Here is a 21,394-nt window from a genome sequence, read left to right on the forward strand (position 1 = left end):
CTGTAATGCCTGCCGTTATTCATAAGCAATTGAATGGAATTATATTCTATAACCGTATTAACATCCAAGAGGGGTTGAATATGGTGGTTGTAAATCATATTACGGAAGCCGTTGCTGTAAGGAAACCATTCATTGTGTTTTTGACCTTGCTGGCCCCTTGCCTTCAACTTCCAGGCGTTATTGGTACTACTATTACCATTGTAACGTTTTGGAATCATTTAATCCAAGAGTTTTACAATGCATTTAATCTTATAATGAATATAACATTAAAAATGCAGTTGAAAAATTCTGAATTCAAAAGGTTGCAGACAAATCACACATCAAAACAGTAATTTATTTAATATAGTAATTCAGTATAGTTTAAAACAATCTGATGCAATCTGAAGGACAAAAGCATCAAATTAAGTAGGCCACAAACTGAAGAGGGAAAATGTATGGTAAATGCAAGGTTTTTTAAAAAGCCAACTGAAATTACACGATACAATCAGAGCATAGCTAAAAGCTATAATTTAAAGCATGTAAGTATTTTAATTAATTTGCACGAGCCTGAATGAATCCTAATAGCGAAGAGTAGATGCAAATTATCCCATGAATTTATGAGACGGTATCAGTTGGGGGACAGTTCTGGGCCTACCCTGTCTCACCTGAGTGGACTGGATTGTTATTTAACTAATTAAATCTGATTGTGTAACTTTCGGGCGGCATGCTCAATGTTTATCAAGCAGGAGAATCGGACCGTGTTGTTTACATCTTTGAATGCACGCTTGCACCTCCCCAAACTTCCCATTTGCGGTGACGTAAACCTAAAACCCTATTGACAACAAGCAAGACCCAATGAAAAACGCCAGTATGCGAGGATTCAATTTTAGCACATAAACCTGCTAGGCCTTAGCTGGCTAACTCGTTACAATAAATTAATTATTATTTGCAGAAAGTATCAAGGTCGTCCTCACTAGCGGTCCGCGATATACGTGCCAGTATTTTTGTTGACTATTTCGCGACAGACACAGATGAATGTTCAGATGCAGCACGTATGAATCTTGCCATTTTAATTTAGCCTAATTTATTTAAAGGACAGCAGTTAGCTACCTGGCTAACTGGGTCAGTGGAACGGAGCCGAATGTATTAGCCAGTTTGCTGTCGAGTTAGCCAGATATCTAGAAAGGCAACGGTGTCAGATTGGGTCGCTCGCTCTGGCGCGTCTCTCAAGATAGCTAATTAGCGAGTCTTGTTGACTACCTTCACAATAACATACGCAGGAAAAATAGATTTTTGTTTTGTCGTTTCTGTAGTGACAGATATGGATAGTGTTTGTGGGACCTTCGGAGTAGTGAACCTGATGCATATTGTTAGCTAGCTAGGCAGATAGCTTGCTAGCTAGCTAAAGGTTGTAGCTAATTAGCTTGCTAGCAAGTTAGCTATATTGTGCTTTCCAGGAGCGTAAAAGCCATCTAGCTAGGAAGCTAGCTACTGTACATTTCTCATCATGAGGCTTTTACGGTTTTTGATGAAAAACTGCTCAATTGGGAAGCACATCGACTACTATTCCAGATTTTCTCCTTCACCTCTCTCTATGAAACAGTTTCTGGATTTTGGTGAGTAGAGTTACCAACTAGCTAGTCTAGCGAGCTGGCTAAAGTTGTATCGTTGTCTTCTGTTTAGCTAGCTTGCAGGCAAATGTCATCGCTCGCTGCCCTCCTGAATAAACTTGGATACTGTACTGTCGATAAAATGGCTTTCTGACAAATTGCTTCACAAAATAGATTTTTGAGTTGTGTCATTGTCCACTTGCAGGGTCCGAAAATGCATGCGAAAGAACGTCGTTTGTATTCCTGAGACAAGAACTTCCCGTAAGGTTGGCTAACATAATGAAAGAAATAAACTTGCTGCCGGACAACTTGTTAAAGACCCCATCTGTTCGCCTGGTTCAGAGCTGGTGAGTTTGTGCGTTGGTCTGTTTGTGTTTATGGCTTACACGTGTCTACCTTTAGGGCACTAAACCGTACAGAAAGTGTAGTCTATCTGTACCACATGCAGAGTGGTAAACCACAGGTGAGCTTCTTTAACTGGGAAGCTTTCTCGTGTAGCTACTGCATTTTTTGCGCAGTTTTTTTTTTCACGTCCACATGCAGATACGTAATGCCGTGTCTTATAATTGTATTGTTCAGGTATGCGCAGAGTCTGCAGGAGATCCTTGAGTTTAAGGATAAAAACGCAGACGACGAGAAAGTCACTTATGAGTAAGTAGACGCATGTTTTCACCACGTGGCCTTCAGCGCACCTGGACCTTTTTCTGTGCAACGCTGAGCTCTGTAACGTTGACCCACGCTCATTTATGTCTGGCCCAGTTTCACTGACGCTGTGATAAAGATCCGGAACCGACACAATGACGTCGTCCCCACTATGGCCCAAGGTGTGGTGGAGTATAAGGAGGCCTACGGGACGGACCCGGTCACCAGCCAGAATGTGCAATACTTCCTGGACCGCTTCTACATGAGTCGCATATCCATCAGGATGCTGTTGAACCAGCACAGTAAGCTCCTGTTCAGTCTCTCCCGCCGTAAGACAGACATGATCTTTGCCTAGACCGTGGTGTAGGTTGCATCTTAGAGTGCATCAGATGTAGATTCCTCGTGCCCTGCAGCACGGGAGGATGTTGCATAATTGTCCCTTTCTACAGTAGAGTGCTCTTGTTTTAGCATTTTCAGTAGTCATTGTGAACCAGTAAGTCTTGTTCAGTGTCATTTCTGGAAACTGGTTTCTGTGGTATCAGTTCCAAAATAATTTTATTTGCATTTCACAAGTTGGATACAAATTTTAATATTTTGAGACTCCAGAGCAATACTGGTGCTGAAATAAAAAAACTGAATTTGAATTCTACCTGGACATGTTGATGTAGTTTATCATACAGTTGAATCATCTTTATGACTAGCACATAACTTTTCATATGGCAGAAGCTCTGTTGTATTTTTAGTTACTTAGTTATGCTTTTATCCTGCAGCGCTTCTCTTCGGTGGAAAGGTCAGAGTTAACCCCGCCCACCCGAAACAGATTGGCAGCATCGACCCGCACTGCCGCGTGGTGGAGGTGGTGAAGGGTGAGCTCCCGGCCCTGCCCAGGTTACCTTGATAAGACATGGGTACCTGCGGATCGCGGGGGGAGTGGAGAACACACGCTTTCTTTCTTTCTACTCTTTGGCGCCATGAAGAAGGGAAACACGGGTTTCTTCTAATAGCGAAGCCAAAAGTCTGTGTGCATCAGCTGTCATTATTTAGCCCGTGTGGCGTATGTTAGGGTTTGCGGGGCCAGTTTGTATTTGACCCTTACAGAGTTTTGCGTCCCTGCCCCCATAAATGCATAGCAACTGGTCCTCCAGGTTGGGGGGGGGTTTGCGTAGGGTTAACAGCTCTGACACAGTATGGCGTATTTATCAGGGGGAGACGGTAGGCAGAAGGCATTGCGTAATATCACATTGATTTAAATCTGCTCCCATTTTTCTGTGCTGAAATCACTGCTGTGAAACAAGCATGGAGTTAATGGATTTTTGGCCACATGAAATGATTCTCTTTTATTGGAAGTAACAGAGTCGCTAAAACACGAACCCATGGCACATGACAGTACACCACGCTGTCCATTTCAAATGGACTAAAGCTGTGCCTTGTCTTTCAGATGCGTATGAAAATGCCAGACGACTCTGTGATCTCTATTACATGAACTCGCCAGAGCTGGTGCTGGAAGAATTCAACGGTAATACAAAACACATTATCTGTGTGTGTCAGTGTGGTCTGCTTTGAATGTTACTGTCCCAGGCTTTTCATTATGAACTCTGGTCAGTGATAATCACGTTGGATAGCGTTAATGGGAAATGCTAACTGTGTTTTTTTTTTATGAATTATGGGAAAAGACTAGTGGAGTGGGGAAAGTAATAACATGTACATTTTCATGTTTTCCCAGTGAAGGATAAAGGAAAGCCAATAACGGTGGTGTATGTACCCTCCCACCTGTACCACATGGTATTTGAACTTTTTAAGGTATGCTTTGTGATATATATTTTTTAAACTTCATTTCACACTGTGTCTATTCTGTCTTCTGCAGCATAATGGTTAAAATGTACAGTCTTCAGTGGAGTCTCTCTAAGTATTGTCTGCCTCTAAACTTGTTTATACTGTATATTACAATATCATAGGCGACCTAGACGACAGATATATTATAGCAGTGTCTCCCATTACTGGTTCTTGACCCACTGTGTCCATCTGAATTATTAATCTGTAAGGTTTTATTGAACCATTAATTGAACAGTGTTCTGGATTTGGCATCTCTTGTCCATCATATGCTGTGAGTCTCTTTTTTGCAAGAGTGGTCATGCAAACAAAATATGCTAAATGGCTTTAGACTAGTGCCTCTCTGTCACCACAAAAGCACCTAGTTACGTCAACAAATGTCTTTCAGAAAGGGCCTTGAGATGATTAGCTGTCAAAGGTGCCAGATCTAGGTCAGAGTTCAGTTAACAGAGCAGTCAAACCCAGTCAGTTAGGAGAGCAATCATATGTCCGCATGGTAAGACCTGGTCTGAATAAGCCATGTATATTCCTCCAGAAATCCTCTCCCAGTAACAGTTGTAGCTGCAAAGTTCCGGTTGTTTAACATGCAGTTTTAATGTAGAGTTAAAAATATAGGCTCCAGTGTAACACACCTTAAAATGTAAAAGGAAAGGGATTGTTTATATGTTTTTTCACTTGGTCTGGGTCTTTTTTTGCAAAAGCTAAAATTTACCTTGGGCGGCATTTTGCTGAGACATCATACTAGTTCTGTTTTTAAAACCTTTCCCTTTTGGTTGACCAGGCTCCAGGCTTAATGTTAACCCTACCACAATGTGTAGCACCTCATTTAACTTCTGCTTTCTAGAGAAACAAATAATATGTGGAGTCTTTAACTCATGTAAAATCTGGGTCTTGCAGCTAAAGGAGTGAGGTGCAGGCTGTAGTTCTGTGCAGTGGAGACGGTCTAACCCATGTAGTGTTGGGGCTGTTGCCTCTAGAATGCCATGAGGGCCACAATGGAGCTCTGTGGGGATGCCCTGGAGTACCCTCCTGTCCACGTCCAAGTGGCACTGGGCACGGAGGACCTGACTGTCAAGGTGAGCCGGCGTCCTGGGGCCAGGACATGTCCCTCCGATTTCAGTCTTCGGGGGTACTCATGCTCACTGGTTGATTTTCATGCCCCTGATTCTACAGGTGAGTGACCGCGGAGGAGGTGTCCCCTTAAGGAAGATTGACAGGTTGTTCACCTACACCTACTCCACCGCCCCTCGGCCACGTATGGAGACCTCAAGGGCCACTCCCCTGGTAAGTAGGGCCCCCGCACTTTCAGCCAGTCTCCTATACAATACAGTACTGGGGCAGCAGTGTGGCGTAGTGGTTAGGAGCAGGACTCCTAACCAGAAGGTTGTTGGTTCGAGTCCCCGTTGTTCTATGTGTAGGCAAGGTACTTAACCCACAATTGCATCAGTATCCACCTGTATAAATGGATAAAATTGTAAGTTGCTCCAGAGGACAGCAGCTGCTAAATGACAATTATGTAACCACAAGGATTCAAGGGAATGGCTACGGGGCATGACTGGAGCAGGTTATCATGATTATTCCCACATGCATGCATAAGATAAGTTTCCAAATGGCTAAGACCTGTTTAGTTAGTTGGAGTTGGAACTGTAGGAGTCAGCGGCGGTCTAACCAGTTGTGCGTCTGTGTGTTTTTTATTTTCCCCTCCTGAATAATTGCAGGCTGGGTACGGTTATGGTCTGCCCATCTCTCGGTTGTACGCCAAGTACTTTCAAGGGGATTTGAAACTGTATTCCCTGGAGGGATACGGCACAGATGCCGTGATATACATCCGGGTGAGTCACACAAGGAAATGCATAGATATTTTTTTGTTGTTGTTGTTATTGTTATTATTGGCACATTTCACATGCTTGTTAAGATCAGTTGAGGAATTCATCTTGCAGTTAAACAGAAATTCCCAAATTTCCCAACAAACGAAACCGTTTCAATGGCGTCTGTTGCAGCTTGTAGTCCTAAAAATATGCGCACCTTCGTTGATTGCACTTTGATGTTACTATGCGTTATTTCTCCTTTATTCACACTGCAGGCCTTATCCACAGAGTCTATAGAGAGGCTCCCAGTCTACAATAAGTCTGCCTGGAGACACTACAAGACTATGCACGAGGCGGATGACTGGTGCGTACCTAGCAAAGAGCCTAAGGACATGACCACCTTCCGCAGTTTCTAGCGTCAGAGACGCCATGGGTGGGGGCCACGGCAGGCGGGGGACTCTCTGGTTGGGGCACAGAGTGCCAAACCAAGAGGAATCCATGCTCGTGTGTCAGTATTTTTCCACATCGAACAAAGGTCAAATCCACCAGCTCGCTTTCGGATAGGATACTACTGGTTTTTTTAAAATAAGCTTTAAGCGACAGGTTTAATGTACTAGTGCCATACGCTTCAGCAGAATTTCCATAGCATTTGCTGTGACTGTTTTTTTTTTTTTTTTTCCTTTTCTTTAAATGCGCTGATTACATTGTGGAATGCTTTTGAAAATGCAGGTTTAAATCAAACAGTACCAACGTTTCTTATGTTGGTAAGAACAATTTATGTTCTCAAGTGTTGTCTTAATATTAAGCCGGTCGGTTTTTACGAGTTTGATTTTTTTTTTTTAAAGATATTCCATAATGCGGTGTTACTTTCCAGGCCTGGTGTAGTAGACAGTAGCTGGAAAATCTGACTGAATGAAATTAAGTTGCACATCTACTTAGACATTTTAGGTGGCTCATGCATCAGCTCCACCTGTAGGCAGGATGCAGTGTTGTAGCAGCAAATGGCTAAATGGATAAATGTTACAAACTTGCAGCCCAAATAGGTCCGTTCCCATGTTCGAGTGCTTGTGGATGATCAGTTTGGAAGAACGGACACAAACAGACGCGGTTTCCTCCAAATGTTGTCGTCTCTAAGGCAGCAGTGTGCACCGAAAGGGCCAGAGAGAGCACCCTTTCAGGCTTCGTTAGCGTGCTAGAGTCGCTACTCAAAATGAAGATGCTAATGCTGGTATATAACAGGAGCAGCAAGACTTGGGTACCTTGTGTGTATTTTCACACGCCGTACTTAGTATCCTTCAGCCTGTTTTTAAAGTGCAGCTTCTCTAATATGTTCCTGCTTTTTAGAAAAACGCAGGCGAGTTACACCAATTCGTAATGTATTATTCGCGTAGAACAAAAATCGGACCATAAGGGATGATTCCAAATATGCCGTACACGGCAGCGTTTCATAATTTTACTTGTAGTCGTGCCAGCTGGTGGTGTGGCAAGACCACATTCTGCATATGCCAGTACCACGTGTTTGTGGCACACAAATGTCAATTTGACACATTTGGTGACCATTAAAATTCAGGGACTATTATATGGTTTTCAAAACCTGGCTTCCAGTATTTAACGCCATACCTGGAAACAAGGGGGCCGAGTACACCTACAATACAGTAATTAAACGGGTCAGAGATGGTACAAATTCACAAATTTAGAACAGGATGAGGTGTTTGAGTTGTGGGAGAAACCTGCACAGGAAATTAAAGGGCATGGTAACACAGCACTTAGGCACAAACTACTGAGACGAGCAAAGGCTGAATGTGAAGAGCCCTGTGATCGTGTCCCACAGAGCTGTCCCACGCATAAGCCCGCGTGTTCCTGTGTGGTCGAGCTACGGCCTTGCATGTGAATGTGAAGAGCCCTGTGATCGTGTCCCACAGAGCTGTCCCACGCATAAGCCCGCGTGTTCCTGTGTGGTCGAGCTACGGCCTTGCATGTGAATGTGAAGAGCCCTGTGATCGTGTCCCACAGAGCTGTCCCACGCATAAGCCTGCGTGTTCCTGTGTGGTCGAGCTACGGCCTTGCATGTGAATGTGAGATACGGGCTCTTTGCAGGACGCTCGGATCTTTTTTTTTTTCCCTGTCGGTTTTCTTGTTTTTTTTCTTGAATCGAGGGTCTGCGGTGCCCCACTTTATTGCGCTTTGTTTTTGAGAGATGTTGTGAAATAAACTGCCAAATGATGACTTTGGCTTGTTGATATATAGGAGGTATGCTCTGAATTGAGGTCAGTTTTATCTACGGCAGCTTGTGGTGTCTGGATGAAAGTTAGTATCTATTTGTGTGTGTGTGTGTGTGTTTTGAGGGTGATTGGATGGATGGATGGATGGATGGATGGGGGGGGGGGGGGGGGGGGGGGGTAGAACAGCAGTGTTGGCGCTGATCCTCAGCTTTTACAATGAATTATACTTCCTCTGTGTGTCCTGTCCAATTCCCAGGTCGGGCATAATACAAAGTCTTATGTTTTATACAGCAAGAAGTTCACACAGATGAAGCGGCATGCCTTAATACAAGAAAAGGAGTTTTATTTGTGCTGCATGTACAGTATTTACCACGGGGATCATCACAGGGGTCTGGCTCTTCTCACCAGACCTGTGGGACTTACTGCACAATCCCTTTGTCTGAATGTTTATTAAAAAATCTGATGCTCAGTCTGATCAAACGATACAGAGAAATCAGTTCTATCTCACAAAGAAAAAATTCAACGGGGCACACAGGGATGCAGGATCCGTGGTCACGATTGCAACGCTCCAGGCCTAAAGATCAGGTCGAATGTGAGGAATGAGGCGGAATGCCACACCTTAATCTTAACATTTTAATTAATCTGCATCATAATTCTTCCAGACCCCTGTCTGCACTCCCCCCCCCCCCCCGATCAACAGGAGTGCATGTAGTGGGTCACCATGGCCCATGTCAGCCTTGAAAGACACTGGTTTCCCCTGTTGAACTGGACCACAGAACACGTCTAACCCCTACTGTCCTTCTCCCTGTGCAGTCAGCAGTAAAATCACAGCCACACCCTGTAAACTTCGCTTTCCTTTGCAAAAGTGGTCCCGTACTATTGGCTAATTCTACTTAGTAGAAAATGTTCACCTAAATGCTTAAACTCTAATCATATGAAATTTTTCTTTTTTTAAAAAAAAATGTATGCAGTTAATACGCAAACATGTATAAAACCTTTTATTTATACATTTAAAACCTTGTCACCTTTTGTAGCTTAAAAGACAATATAGTGCTTTTATCTCAACTGTACAAAGTTCCTGTATGAAAAGAGCTGTACATGTCTACAGGTATGATTCTTGCAAAAAAAAAAAAAAAAGCAGTGTTCATTTCACCCTACAGTTGTGTGGGGAACCATGAGCGAGATCCTCTAGTGACTCATTTCTAAAACACCTTTGAGAAGGAGGTATCACTTTTCTCATCCTTACAGTGGCAAAGTAAAATCGACACCTAAAACATAAAAAAAAAATCATTTCGAGGACTACACTAAGCACGTGTTTGGCGTGTACGCAACTACAATCAAATCTTCAGATTCCCTTTGAGTAATGAAATGTCTGCATATAATAGCTATAGTGATGTAAGCTGTAGATATACATTTTCTTTGCATTTAGGTTTCACTGCAGTCTGTAGAGGACTTAAGGCTGCGAGGCAGTCAGTCCCATGTCCTGGATGTTCTCGCTGTTCTCTGTCCACCCCACCAACTCCAGCTACAGCCAAGGACCTCACTGTGCCCAAGTCAACACTATGGTGTTGTGCAACTTGAAAGACAAAGCCGAGTTCAACAGCTGTTGGGGGTACCGAAAGCCGAGTGGAGGGGCGAACATTGTCGGATGTCAGTTAACAGTCTTGAGTGGCCATGCTCTGATTTGTATTGGCAGTGACGTCGTCGTGTTGCGATAGCATGAAGGCAGGCTCGATTAAAATGCATTAAAATGAAGCTGCTCTAGAATTTACAGCATTTAGTATAGGACCATCAATCAATACCACAGAGGAATTAAAAAAAAAAAAAAAAAAAAAAAGCATTCTGGAGGGAGGTGTTTCCTGTTGTGGTTTTCATCTGCTCAGCAGTGGTTTAAGAGTAGTGTGTGAGTAATGTATGAGTTTGCCTGGAGCAGCAGAGTGGCTGGATGTGACAGTACCGGCTGGGCGGGGTCAGGGACAGTGGGAGGAGCCGGGAGCAGGACTCCGCCCCCCATGTGAAGCTCAGCAGATGGAGTCGGTGCTGGCCGGCAGCTTCCCGCTGCGCCTCGCCTCCTTCTCCTTCTTCTCCCGCTGCTTCTCCAGCTTCTCCTGGGCCTTCCTCATGTCCTTCAGCTTCTTCTTGATGGTGGCACGGTCACTCTGGCTGGAAACGCCCAGCGCCTGCGGAGGGAGAGATTTCAGCAGGTTTCCGCTGGAGGCCGAGTTCGGGTACGCCGCTCTTTCAAGTGAAACCTTCCAGCATTTTACTCATAATGCGTTGTCATTTTAATCACTTGGCCCTTTCATACACTGCAAAAGTAACCTTGAACTGTGAAACAGGGATATAAGAGTAACATGCTCTGAATTCATATATACACCTTTTTGCCCAGTAGGTGGCAGTCAAGGCCACTGAAACATTTCTGTTTTAGCCGACCTGCTTACACCTCTTAGAAAGATCCTGAGGAGTGATACACATTTTTATATTTTAGGAAGAGTTGAAACAAACATGCCCATCCCTTGCCCACTTTAAACTGCACACTAAACAAAAAGTTAGGATAAAGTCCATAACATTGAAGTCATAAAATAAATCTTCAAAGTCTTAGCCACTGTTAACAGCGTCACTGTGCCAATATGAGATCTGACAGCTTTACCGAGCACCAGTGGAACACAGTAGTGTTCTTTTACCTTGAGCCTGTCGCTGTCCAGGTGCATAAGCTGCTGTCCGTCCACGCCCTTGGCTGTGAACTCGGGCGTGTACTGGTCCATGTTCATGCCCATCAACCAGTGACAGACCTGCTGATTGGTCCATTCGGAGATGGGGCGGTTCTGCCACTGGTATTCCTTCCCCGTGGGGACCGGGTCATCGTCCAAAGTCTACACACACACACACACAGAGGTGTTACTCATTCTGTCCCTCCTCCTCGGGCTCTCCCTGCTCAGTCATGCTGGGTCATGTGACTGTCCCGCAGGTAACGCTGCTGGACTGTAACCGCAGTACTGTGTACTCAACCATGGGGAGCATGTCTGAACTACAAAGCACTCAAACACCAGCCAACTTTTGATCAGAAATTAAATTATTTTAAATAATTTTAGACAGCAGTAAAGAGCAGTGGTATTTTCTGATTAACATTTTCACATCAAACAAACGGTTATCAATAAATCGTAATAATATATCATCAAAACAAATTAGTCACTGAACCAGCTACTGGAGTTAAAATACAACCATACATAGCAAATACATATTGGGCTACATTAATGTACATTATATAACATATTTGTATGTTACAACATTGGTATAGGAAATTGAATATGAATACTTAAGCACTGAGTTACTGAGTAGGATGAAAATGAATAACCTGCTAAATGACAGCTGGAAATGGTATACTTATACTCTACATTCCATAATCTCCTAATCTGCCCATTCCAAAGCAACATGCAAGATGCACTTTGCAGATCTGAAGCAGATCAGCTGAAAGGGTGTTATTGTAATAAAAGCTGTGTCAGGGGGCTGGATCTTCTGCAGTGCTGCGAGGGGCGGAAGATGTGAAACGGAGCAGGTAAAAGATCTGGAACGAGCATTTAAATGGGGGTTCGGTTACAGAGAGAGCAGGTTCTCGCTCTCCCGTGCTCTCATGCCCCCACTAACTCTTACCTGCCTCTTCAGCTTTTCCTGTGTTGGAGTTACACAACCTGCCAAAGGTATGAGGCTGGCCTTTCGCAACACACTCTGAGCGCTAAGCTGCTGGACCCCCCCCCCCCCCCCCCCCGCCTTTGGGAGCCAGAAGAGGCAGAGGCTAACAAGCAGAGATTACAGACATGACAGCAATGTGGCCGAGAGACAGAGACACTTATGTAACGGAGATGGGGGGGGGGGGGGGTCACAGGAACATAACACAGACGCAGGAAGTGAAAGACTGGCGTGCTGTCTGAGACAGGACCGTGTACAGGAGTGCAGGCAGCGGCCGGCGCGCCACGAGCAGGCACTGGCTATCCTCGCTAACGAGGGCCCGAATTAGGCCACCCCCCCCACTGCATTCGTGCCCCGCGGAAGCTCCGTCACACGCATGCGATCCCTCTCTCCTCCTCCGCATTCGGGGGCCAGCCATCGCAGCAGGACGCTGGGAGCGCATGCTTACTGCTCCGCGGCGGGAAGGCAGCTAACCGCCCCGGGGCGCGTTTAAGGCCAGAAACACACAGAAAAAAACGTCACACAGATGGCGGAGCGCCGACCGGGCGCGACTCACCTCGTTGGAAGAGAAGGTTAAAGTATGCGAGCGCCCGGACAGAGCAGGCTCCGCAACTAGCCCTGTCAAGTCCGAACTGGGACTTCCAGGGTTTGAATCATCTATGACAGACAAACTCTGGAACAAGCGGAGACAAGGAACACATTAAGTGGACAGAGACACCGGGAGCATGCCATTGCTACTCACTCACTGGCTCTAGGGCTCTAACAGGGCTGGTATCTGGGGTGGAGACTTGCAACAACATGGAATGCAGGTGATGCCAATGAACGACGGGCTCTCAGGTGTACAAACTGACAAGGGAACGTCTGACGTGAAGTGTACGTTGTGACGCTCCATGTGAACAAAATGCTCTTTGACATTTAACTGTACATCAAATCATGCTCAAGATCCACTGTAATAATTAATACTATCGGCAGTGCGGTAAACAGGAATTTTTCTTAGTCTCAAAAGTTATTGTCTAACTTGTAAATGTACTGGAATTTTCCTTGGCCAAAGGGGCGATACATTTGTTACTACCCCAAACACCAAACAGGCTAAACAAGCTGGCCCCTTAGGATCAGGATCAAACACAAGCTTGCAAATAAATGGCTAAAAGATAACAGCATGCGTCAAAACTGGCATCATTTAAAAATACTTTCATCGGCCATTCCTTGTGAAAGTAATCGGCAGCTGACCACACCCCTTTTTCATTTTAAACAAAAACTTCCGCAATGCACTTGCCTCTGGAAAAAACTGGTTTCGTATTCAGCTCATTTGGTTGCCCCATGTAAAGCCTACTGGTTGACTCTCAAATGACCTCAAAATCCTTATGCCTTATGTTTATCCTCTCTGCATTTACATACTGAGGGATTTTTGCTCAGTAAAGCAGTATGTTTTCCACTTTCTGCCTTTAAGAGACCATCTCCATTAATGAAAGAGGGTCTGAGGCAGCGACGTATCTAAAAATACAGTGAAGTGGAGGCCTTGTCTTTTGAGGCAAGGTCAGCGACGGCACCTGCTCCTCAAGGTCCTGGCTCGGCGCTTTCCTCCGTCTCCCACAGGCGAGCGCGGGGAAGTGTTTGTTCACACAAGGGGTGGGGGGCTTTGTGGCCAGAGCTGCCGGCTTTCTAGCTTCACTGCTCTTGTGAGTGCTGGGCGGTGTTTGCCGTGGACGGGCTACCGTCAGCTGTGATCCGCTGAGTGAAACACAAACTGTGACCGTGCTAAGGGCTGTGAGAAACACTTCACACACAATAAGCAGGGCCAGCTGGAGAGCCTGGGATTCATTACATTACATTACATTACGTTACGTTACCTTACAGTACAGACAAGGACTAGGCTACAGAAACGTCCGCTACAGCTACTACAGATACGGCTACAGCTAAGCATGTGCTACAACACAGCAGCAGTGTTGGGCAGCAGTGTGGTGTGGTGCTAAGGAGCAGGGCTCGTAACTGAAAGGTTGCTGGTTTGATTCCTTGCTGTTGTGCCCTTGGGCAAGGCACTTAACCCATGACTGCCTCAGTAAATACAGTATCTAGGATGTAAGTCTCTCTGGATAAGAGGGTCTGCTAAATGACCATAATGTAATAATGTAACACATTACATTCAGAGCTGAATGCTGCTGCATTATTGTAAATAAGCTTAACACTTGCGTGAAGTGTATCAGGCCTTGTTCAAAAATCAGCATATCTGGCTATGGAACTACTGATGCAGTATCACAGCAAGGGGCAAGACTTGCTCCCTGTCTAATGCATGAATACGGCAGGTGCACTTAGTTTGCAGTGCATATCACAATTTAATATATAATCGGTCCGACCGCAAGAACATGCCAACTTCCAGACAATGGCAAAAAGCTAATGACCCCTGACCTAGAGCACAAGGACAGAAACGGGCAGATATGTTTAAGAACTACAAAGAAACCCATGCCCAAAGCCTTAGTAAAACTCCAGCAGGTACTCCCATTTATCTTTCCATCTCCAAAAAGGCCGTTTCCTTCTTTATGGGGTGCTTAAGCTTAAAGTAAAACTAGACTATGAACCACTGCTTCAGTGCTATGCTATAAGTAGCACAATGGACAGTCTACTGCAAGTGCTAGTGTGTGCAACATTCAGTCAGAAGAGGCATAAACTTGATTGTAGAAAAGGTAGGGTTAATGAAACGGTTAACTGCATAAAACTAATGCTCATTTATAAGATATTAAAATCTGAAAAAAAAAATCAAGCTTATGCTGCTTCCTGATTTGTTGTACTAGTGCACAAACATAGAATGGCACACAAAACAGACACACAAAACACAGTGCTCTCTGCATTAGTAGTTAGCAGAGGTGGAAAACCCCGGCTTCAGAAAGTAAAAGTCCTACCATGTATGAGTTCTAACCATTCACTAAACAAGGTGATTTCACTGATTAGCTCATCTACCTGGCTGAAGAGTTGTGCTAATTAAATTCAGCTGGTGTAGTGCATGGGTGGAACAAATACGTGGCAGGACTTTTACTTTCTGAAGCCGGGGTTTTCCACCTCTGGTAGTTAGGGGAACTAACCATTGCTAGACTACAATGTTAAAGTTAGTTAACCAGCATCTACAGAACTATCTAATTATAAAGGGTTCAGAGAGTCGGGTGGGGAAGAGGGGAGAATAGAGGTTTATACTGTACCAAGTCTAACGAGCGACTGAATAAGGAGGACCAGGAGAGGTTTGTCTGTTTGAAAGAAGGATTGTTAGTGAGAAAGGCCACCCATGCGCTTCGAATGGGTCCCTGCAATTTTGCAAACCGTAGCGGGTCACTTGCAGTACACACTGGCAGCCCGGGGTGAGTCTAAACTGCACTTTAACGAGCTGCTGAATTACAGAGGGGCCCCCGCCAGCGTGGGCAGAGGCGTGGCAACGGCTTTGCGGTGCTGGCATCTTGGGTTGTAGGGTGTGAATTAGTCCGGACCGTGTGAGCAGATGTGGTTGACGTGGATTAATTCCCCGCCCGCTAAGCCGCTGAGAGGGTCGCGGCTCCTTCCCCTGCTCTTCCCCCGCGTGCAGGCCAGGCCGCCTGTCCTGTGTCGGGGACGGCTGACCGTGCCGGAGGCCCCGGGACGCTGATAATGCTAACCGCTAACCACTAACCGTCCTGAAACTCTCCGAAACCTGCTGGCTACTGCGTGTCTTTAGGCCGGCGTGTTTTTTTGTTTTTCCCCAGAGGAGAAAGAGGCCAGTTTAAGAGGGGGCTGCTGGGTGGTGAATCAGCGGCTTATCGCTGGCTGACACATCGCAAAAGCAGCCAGAAGGGGCTGAATAAGGTCAGCTGGCTGACACAGGACAGACTTCCCACTCCGCCTCGTAATCCACTGCCATCCTCTAAACATCCTGCGCTATCAGCGGTTTCGGTCTGATAGCTGCAACCATGACGCAGTTAATGGCAAAAATGAACCATTTCCAAAAACAGGCAACATTTTCAGGTATTCAAACCCCCACGATAAGCATGACGTGTGCTGGACTGGCTTTCTGTGCGATCTGCTTTGTCTCTGGATGGACTGAAGTGAGCAACCCCTGTGTCTACACAGGGTGACACTGCAGTTGGTTCATAAATGTGGTCAGACTGATTATAGAAAAGATGAATCTTACAGTGTGTGTGTTCATGTTATCAATGACTTCATTCTCTCTTCTTCTGCTTGCTACAGGGAGCTGTGGTCAGTGAGGGAACAGCATTGTTTGATTCCCATTCCCTCTCTTTCTCTGTCTCACACACACACACACACACACACACTCACACACTCACACTCTTCCCCTGCGAGGCGGGGGTTCCACAGTCCTTCCCCGACACCTTTTAGGGAGAGAACGCTTTTCACTTTGTTCCATTAAAGCAGAGGCAGTCCGTTCTTACTCCCCGGGGCGGGAAAAATCGCATTCCTTCCAATGAATGATGAATGAATGTTTGAGAAGTGTTGCGAGTGGCAGGAGGTGGCCCCACACCGAAGCTGTGGCCCCGCAGGCCGGACCGGCGCTCACCTTGTGCTTCCTGTCCTGGCTCTGCTCGATGCCTGTCTCGGTGGCCGTGTAGGGCAGGCTGCTGCTGGAAGATGAGGGCTCCTTGTCCCGGTCCCCGAACCAGGAGAAGGGCATGCAGGTGGGGATGGAGGACACAGACTCCGAGGGGGACAGGTTCCCCCCAGACTCCTCCAGCAAGTCCGCCGACCCCCTGACGGTTTGGAGAAACAGTGAGCGCCAGCCATTATTCTAACTGGACGACACTCTTAACACGTGAGTGATAGCAGCACACGTGACAGAGTCACGTGACCCCACCTGCTGTCCAGAGAAGCTCGAACTGACTCCTTGTCATGCTTCTTCCCTTTGCCGCCGGACTTTCGGAGGCCGCTGTCAGAAGGCAAAGCATTTGAAGTTAAGCAGGGCTGGAGCTACGAAAGTGTTAACTGGCACACATCCATCATCCAATCACAGGAGTTCCTTACAGTGACCTACCCAAAGTCAGGGAATCGTCTTTTTGGTTTTCCTGTGGACGAAGTGTCGTTTGTATCATCTACAAGGGAAAAAATGGATCATTTCACTTCCAGAGAAACAGAATTACAGTGTATTATACCTGGTGTGTGTCTACAGGAGAACACTGCTCTCATGAGGTAAAAAACCAGACACTTTTTTTTTTCAGAGTCAGAACATTTAGCTGTTACACCATCTTGTTTCATGTGGCCAGTAACTGTTAATGGCACAAATTCCCTTCCACTTCCTTCAGAATATTATTTCAAACAGGTAACCTTGCAGCTGTTACTCTTGAAAATAAAACACATGAGGATCCTAACAGTCACTTCTACATGAGGATGCTAACAGTCACTTCTACATGAGGATGCTAACAGTCACTTCTACATGAGGATGCTAACCGTCACTTCTACATGAGGATGCTAACAGTCACTTCTACATGAGGATGCTAACAGTCACTTCTACATGAGGATGCTAACAGTCACTTCTACATGAGGATGCTAACCGTCACTTCTACATGAGGATGCTAACGGTCACTTCTACATGAGGATGCTAACGGTCACTTCTACATGAGGATGCTAACAGTCACTTCTACATGAGGATGCTAACCGTCACTTCTACATGAGGATGCTAACAGTCACTTCTACATGAGGATGCTAACAGTCACTTCTACATGAGGATGCTAACAGTCACTTCTTTGCATTAAAATGACTTTGCTGTGTGACTGCAGCAGCCCAGTGCTGTTCAGGGCTGGCCACTGCTAACGCCTAATGACATGGGTCCCTGATGGGCAGATTTTTCGAGACGGGGGCGCACCTTTGGCCTCCTTGCCCTTCCCCTTGGACTCCCTCTTCTTGACGTTGCGCAGGAAGCCGGAGGGAGAGTGCGGGGAGGGCGTGTCTTTGGGCGGGGTCAGGGTGGGGCTGGTGCCGCTGTCTGACCCGCCCCCCTGCTGGCCCGTCTGCACCGGGAGGGAGGGTGAGGCAGACAGCTCCGCCCGGACCCTGGGGCTCCCCACGGGCTCGGGCGCCTCGCTCTTGCCCAGCATGGGCACAGGCAGGGACAGGCTCTCCTGGATGGACCGCCTCCTTCGGGGAGACTCCTCCCCGGGGGCCTCCTCTTCCTCGTTCTCCTGGAGAACGACAGGACGAGCAAGACGGTCACTTCTGCCCCTTCATTATATTGCATTACATTATCATCATTTAGTAGACGCTCTTATTGAGAGCGACTTACACAGGTTACAGTTTTTACATTGTTATTCACTTATACAGCCTGCCAGCCCCTGTCTCTGCATACCCTGTGCATAACCCCACATTCTCCTCCACAGGTTACGTTACATAATTGTCATTTAGCAGACGCTCTTATCCAGAGCGACTTACAATTTTATGCATTTATGCAACTGGACATTTACTTAGGCAATTGTGGGTCAAGTACCTTGCCAAAGTATATGACAGAAGTGAATTGAACCAGCGACCTTTTGGATACAAGCCCTGCTCTGTACCACTAGGCCACACTGCTGCCTGCCTGAGGTGAGATGACAGACAGGTAGATGCTAGTACAGCACACACTGAGGTGAGGGAAAGATCATCCGGCCCAGAGACCGGCCCGGTACGAAGCCCTCCAGAATCAGACGGGCTGGCCGAGGAGAGCGCGGGTGCGAGGGGGGGGCGGGTCCCGGACTCACCGGAGCTGGGCAGGCCGGCGCTCCGAACGTCTCCCTCAGCTTGCTGCGTGACGGCGGCTGCCGCTTGGCCTTCTGGGCGAGCTGGCCCTTGGCCCGGTGCGCGCTGGTGTCCAGCCGCTCCGTCTCGGGGACGGCATCGCCCCAGTCGGCATCTGTGGAGGAGCCAAAGCACGCCTTGTTACGGCTCTCTGAATCAGTGGCGTATTGTTCACACAGACACGGCGTTCTGGAAAATCCCCTTTCTGCCTGAGCCAGCCAGAACGTGGAAACCCTGACTCCATGGGAGCTGGTCTGCAAGCACTCATGAACCACTCCACCCTAACAGGTGGCAAAATGTGAACTGAAAACTCATGGTAGCTCCACCAATGATGATTAGATGTGTAATGATTAGATGTCTACCTGACAGCAAGGTGTCTGCCGTTTGCGTGTCCTTGACCAGCTCTCCAGGTTCCGGACTGCTCAGCCTTCTCTCTCCCACAGAGTCCGGACGGGAGGGGGACTCTGCACATTCTTCTGAGGGGGCTCTGGCCTCCAGCACCGCGATCTGCAGAGAGAGAGTAGAGCTGTCACCCACAATGCATCACTGCGGATCCTCATCCTTTACCCACAGTGCATCACTGTGGCACATCACCCTTTACCCACAATGCTTCGGTATGAATCCTCACCCTTTACCCACAATGCTTCAGTGTGAATCCTGACTCTTTACCCACAATGTGTGAGTGTGAATCCTGACTCTTTACCCACAATGCTCCAGTGTGAATCCTGACTCGACTCTTTACTCACAATGCTTCAGTGTGAATCCTGACTCTTTACCCACAATGCTTCAGAGTTACCCTTTCCCTCAGGTCTTACCCTCTCCATCAGGCTCTCCACTTGCTCCTTGTACTGCTTCTCCTGCTCATCCAGAGCTCGTTTCAGCTCCTCCTCCCTCTTCACAAAGTCGATTTCCCTGGGAACAGAGTAAGAAGCCATTAGGCATGGCAAAGGATGGAAAAACAACATTTCATTAGGTGAATATTTAAGGGATGCAGTGCTTGGCAGTGGGTGTCAGTCACTTTAACTCTGCTGAAAGAGTCGGGGAAGCTCAGGTCAGCCGGAAAAAAAAAGGCAGCAGAACCAGCCTGAGTGCGGCTGAGTGTGTCAGACGTGGCCAAGTTTTTAAAATGAATATATTAAAGAGGAAAAACCCCTGGAGTGCGACTTCCCCCTCGCAATGAGGACTCACTTCTGCTGGTAGTCCTTCAGCAGCTTCTTGGCCTTGTTGTACTTCTTGTCGAGGGCCTCATGCTGGTTCTGCGTTTCCGTCAGGTGCTCGTTGAGCGTTTTGCACAGCTCCTGCGCCTCCAGCCAGTACGTCTCCAGCTTCTGAACCCTCTCCTGCGTCTCCTCCAGGTCCTGCTGCAGCTGGGCCTGCTTCGACTCCCATGATGCTTTGCTTTCCTCCGACGCCCTCAGCTGTGAAGCGGTCAGAGAGCAGAGTGTAAACCGCTGGCTAACCGCTGCGGCAGTCCGTATACTGCCAGTGAAAAGGCCCGATCCCTTTATTGTTTACCCAGTGGAGTTTACAGAGGGGCTACATTTAAAAGAGGCTTCCAGATTGACCTACCCTCTCCTTTACTTGGCTGAGTTCAGCTGTGGTTATGCTGTGCTTCATCTGGAGCTGTTGGGGAGCAGAATTACAGTACAAAAGCAAAAAGAATTATATTACACAGCAGAAGTATATGTATTAATGTACTCTATATGTCAAATAGTGACATATTATTCGGGTCTTGGACATGAGTGTGCCCATTATATTACCCTTTCATTCATTAACTAAGTATTCGCATAAGATCTGACCATACCGATATACTGTGAAGCTTGCTGAAATCATGTGAGCAACAAAGCCTACAATACTATTTTACACAGTAGTTCTTGTAACACCTGTCATCTTTCACTCCTAGACAGCGTGTCAGCATCAGACTCTAGATGAGTTTAGATGACGGGCCTCTGCAGGGAGAAGGTGTGGCTGTTAGAAGTACCTCTTTGAATTTGAATCCCAGGTGCGCCGAATCCATGTTGGACGGCAGAAACATGTCCTCGCTCTCCGGGAGATCCAGTATGTCGGCCGTCGTCTTGCTCGAGAAGCTGGATCTCAGGACCTCGTCCTCCCCCTCCTCTTCCTCGTAGTGCTCGTCCTGGAATGGCGGGAAGGTGGCTAATCACACACCTGAGCTCGCACTCACCCTGCGGACACGCCCGCGGGCAGCGATGATCTCACCACCTCCGGAGTGCCCACACCTAACCCAGCGAGCCCGACTCCAGGGGGCCTCCTGAGGGACAGAAACTACACACCGCTTATCATTGTGTTCTCAGGCCAGAGCGGAGGCCCCGGCTGAAGGAAAAACAATCACTGCCACAGAACCGAGGATGTTTTCCCTTTTGTTTTCCTTATCAGTGCAGGGAGGTGTTCAAAAATCCACCCTCACGCTGCAACTTGTCACTGCGAAACTGTGGCCGACGAGGCGCGGGCCTCCACACGGGACTGTGACTGCACCCTCTTAAGAGATTTACTTCCACAGTGAACACTTCGGATGGCTGTTTTTAACACTTTCTAAAGATTTAACTTTGTCTTTCTTATAACATGTTGTCCTTTGCACTGAGTTCCCCTTTAAATAAAGGCCGGTGGTTGGAAACACTTTTGAAAAGCAAACATTGCACAATTGCGGCCGACGCCGACGTGGTGGCTGCTCATTTCTTCAGCGTGTTATTGACTGTGTGAGCGCAGGCTGAATCAGAGCTTGCCTAACACCTGCCTGGAATAATGTGGGCTTCTTTAAAAGGGAAGGGCGAGGCTGACCTGGAGTATCTCCTGCTGTAGGCTGCAGAAAAATCACACTGACGGGGAGTGGCTCTTCCGCTCACTGTGTGTAACGGAT

The 21,394-nt window shown here is 47.0% G+C and overlaps 2 protein-coding genes across 5 annotated transcripts in view; one reads left to right on the forward strand and one right to left on the reverse strand.

Moving 5' to 3' along the window:
* The first annotated feature begins 859 nt into the window (after positions 1-859).
* Positions 860-7,760, forward strand: pdk1 (pyruvate dehydrogenase kinase, isozyme 1). Of its 2 annotated transcripts, XM_036545225.1 has the most exons (11): positions 860-1,595; positions 1,795-1,936; positions 2,169-2,240; positions 2,349-2,533; positions 3,002-3,097; positions 3,670-3,747; positions 3,955-4,031; positions 5,039-5,137; positions 5,235-5,345; positions 5,780-5,893; positions 6,145-7,760. In XM_036545225.1, exons 1-11 carry the CDS (start codon positions 1,487-1,489, stop codon positions 6,283-6,285), a joined length of 1,224 nt encoding a protein of 407 aa, XP_036401118.1. In that variant the 5' UTR covers positions 860-1,486; the 3' UTR covers positions 6,286-7,760. The 2 variants fall into 2 exon arrangements, with proteins under 2 accessions (XP_036401118.1, XP_036401117.1); XM_036545224.1 differs by lacking the exon at positions 3,002-3,097.
* A 511-nt stretch (positions 7,761-8,271) lies between these two features.
* Positions 8,272-21,394, reverse strand: part of ppp1r9ala (protein phosphatase 1 regulatory subunit 9A-like A) — a 30,436-nt gene continuing 17,313 nt past the window's right edge. Inside the window, exons 7-19 of one of the 3 annotated variants that reach the window (XM_036544809.1) lie at positions 20,498-20,653; positions 20,086-20,139; positions 19,705-19,934; positions 19,332-19,428; positions 18,879-19,023; positions 18,480-18,631; positions 17,612-17,927; positions 16,784-16,841; positions 16,607-16,678; positions 16,313-16,502; positions 12,335-12,451; positions 10,776-10,964; positions 8,272-10,271 (exon numbers count right to left, since the gene is read on the reverse strand). In XM_036544809.1, the coding sequence (XP_036400702.1) occupies positions 10,113-10,271; positions 10,776-10,964; positions 12,335-12,451; positions 16,313-16,502; positions 16,607-16,678; positions 16,784-16,841; positions 17,612-17,927; positions 18,480-18,631; positions 18,879-19,023; positions 19,332-19,428; positions 19,705-19,934; positions 20,086-20,139; positions 20,498-20,653 (1,935 nt within the window). In that variant the 3' untranslated portion in view covers positions 8,272-10,112. Of the gene's footprint in view, positions 10,272-10,775; positions 10,965-12,334; positions 12,452-14,801; positions 15,015-16,312; positions 16,503-16,606; positions 16,679-16,783; positions 16,842-17,611; positions 17,928-18,479; positions 18,632-18,878; positions 19,024-19,331; positions 19,429-19,704; positions 19,935-20,085; positions 20,140-20,497; positions 20,654-21,394 lie in introns of those variants that run through there. The other 2 variants (XM_036544810.1, XM_036544811.1) reach the window with 2 other exon arrangements.

The sequence above is a fragment of the Megalops cyprinoides genome, chromosome 14, assembly GCF_013368585.1.
Source record: "Megalops cyprinoides isolate fMegCyp1 chromosome 14, fMegCyp1.pri, whole genome shotgun sequence".
NCBI classification, from domain to species: domain Eukaryota; kingdom Metazoa; phylum Chordata; class Actinopteri; order Elopiformes; family Megalopidae; genus Megalops; species Megalops cyprinoides.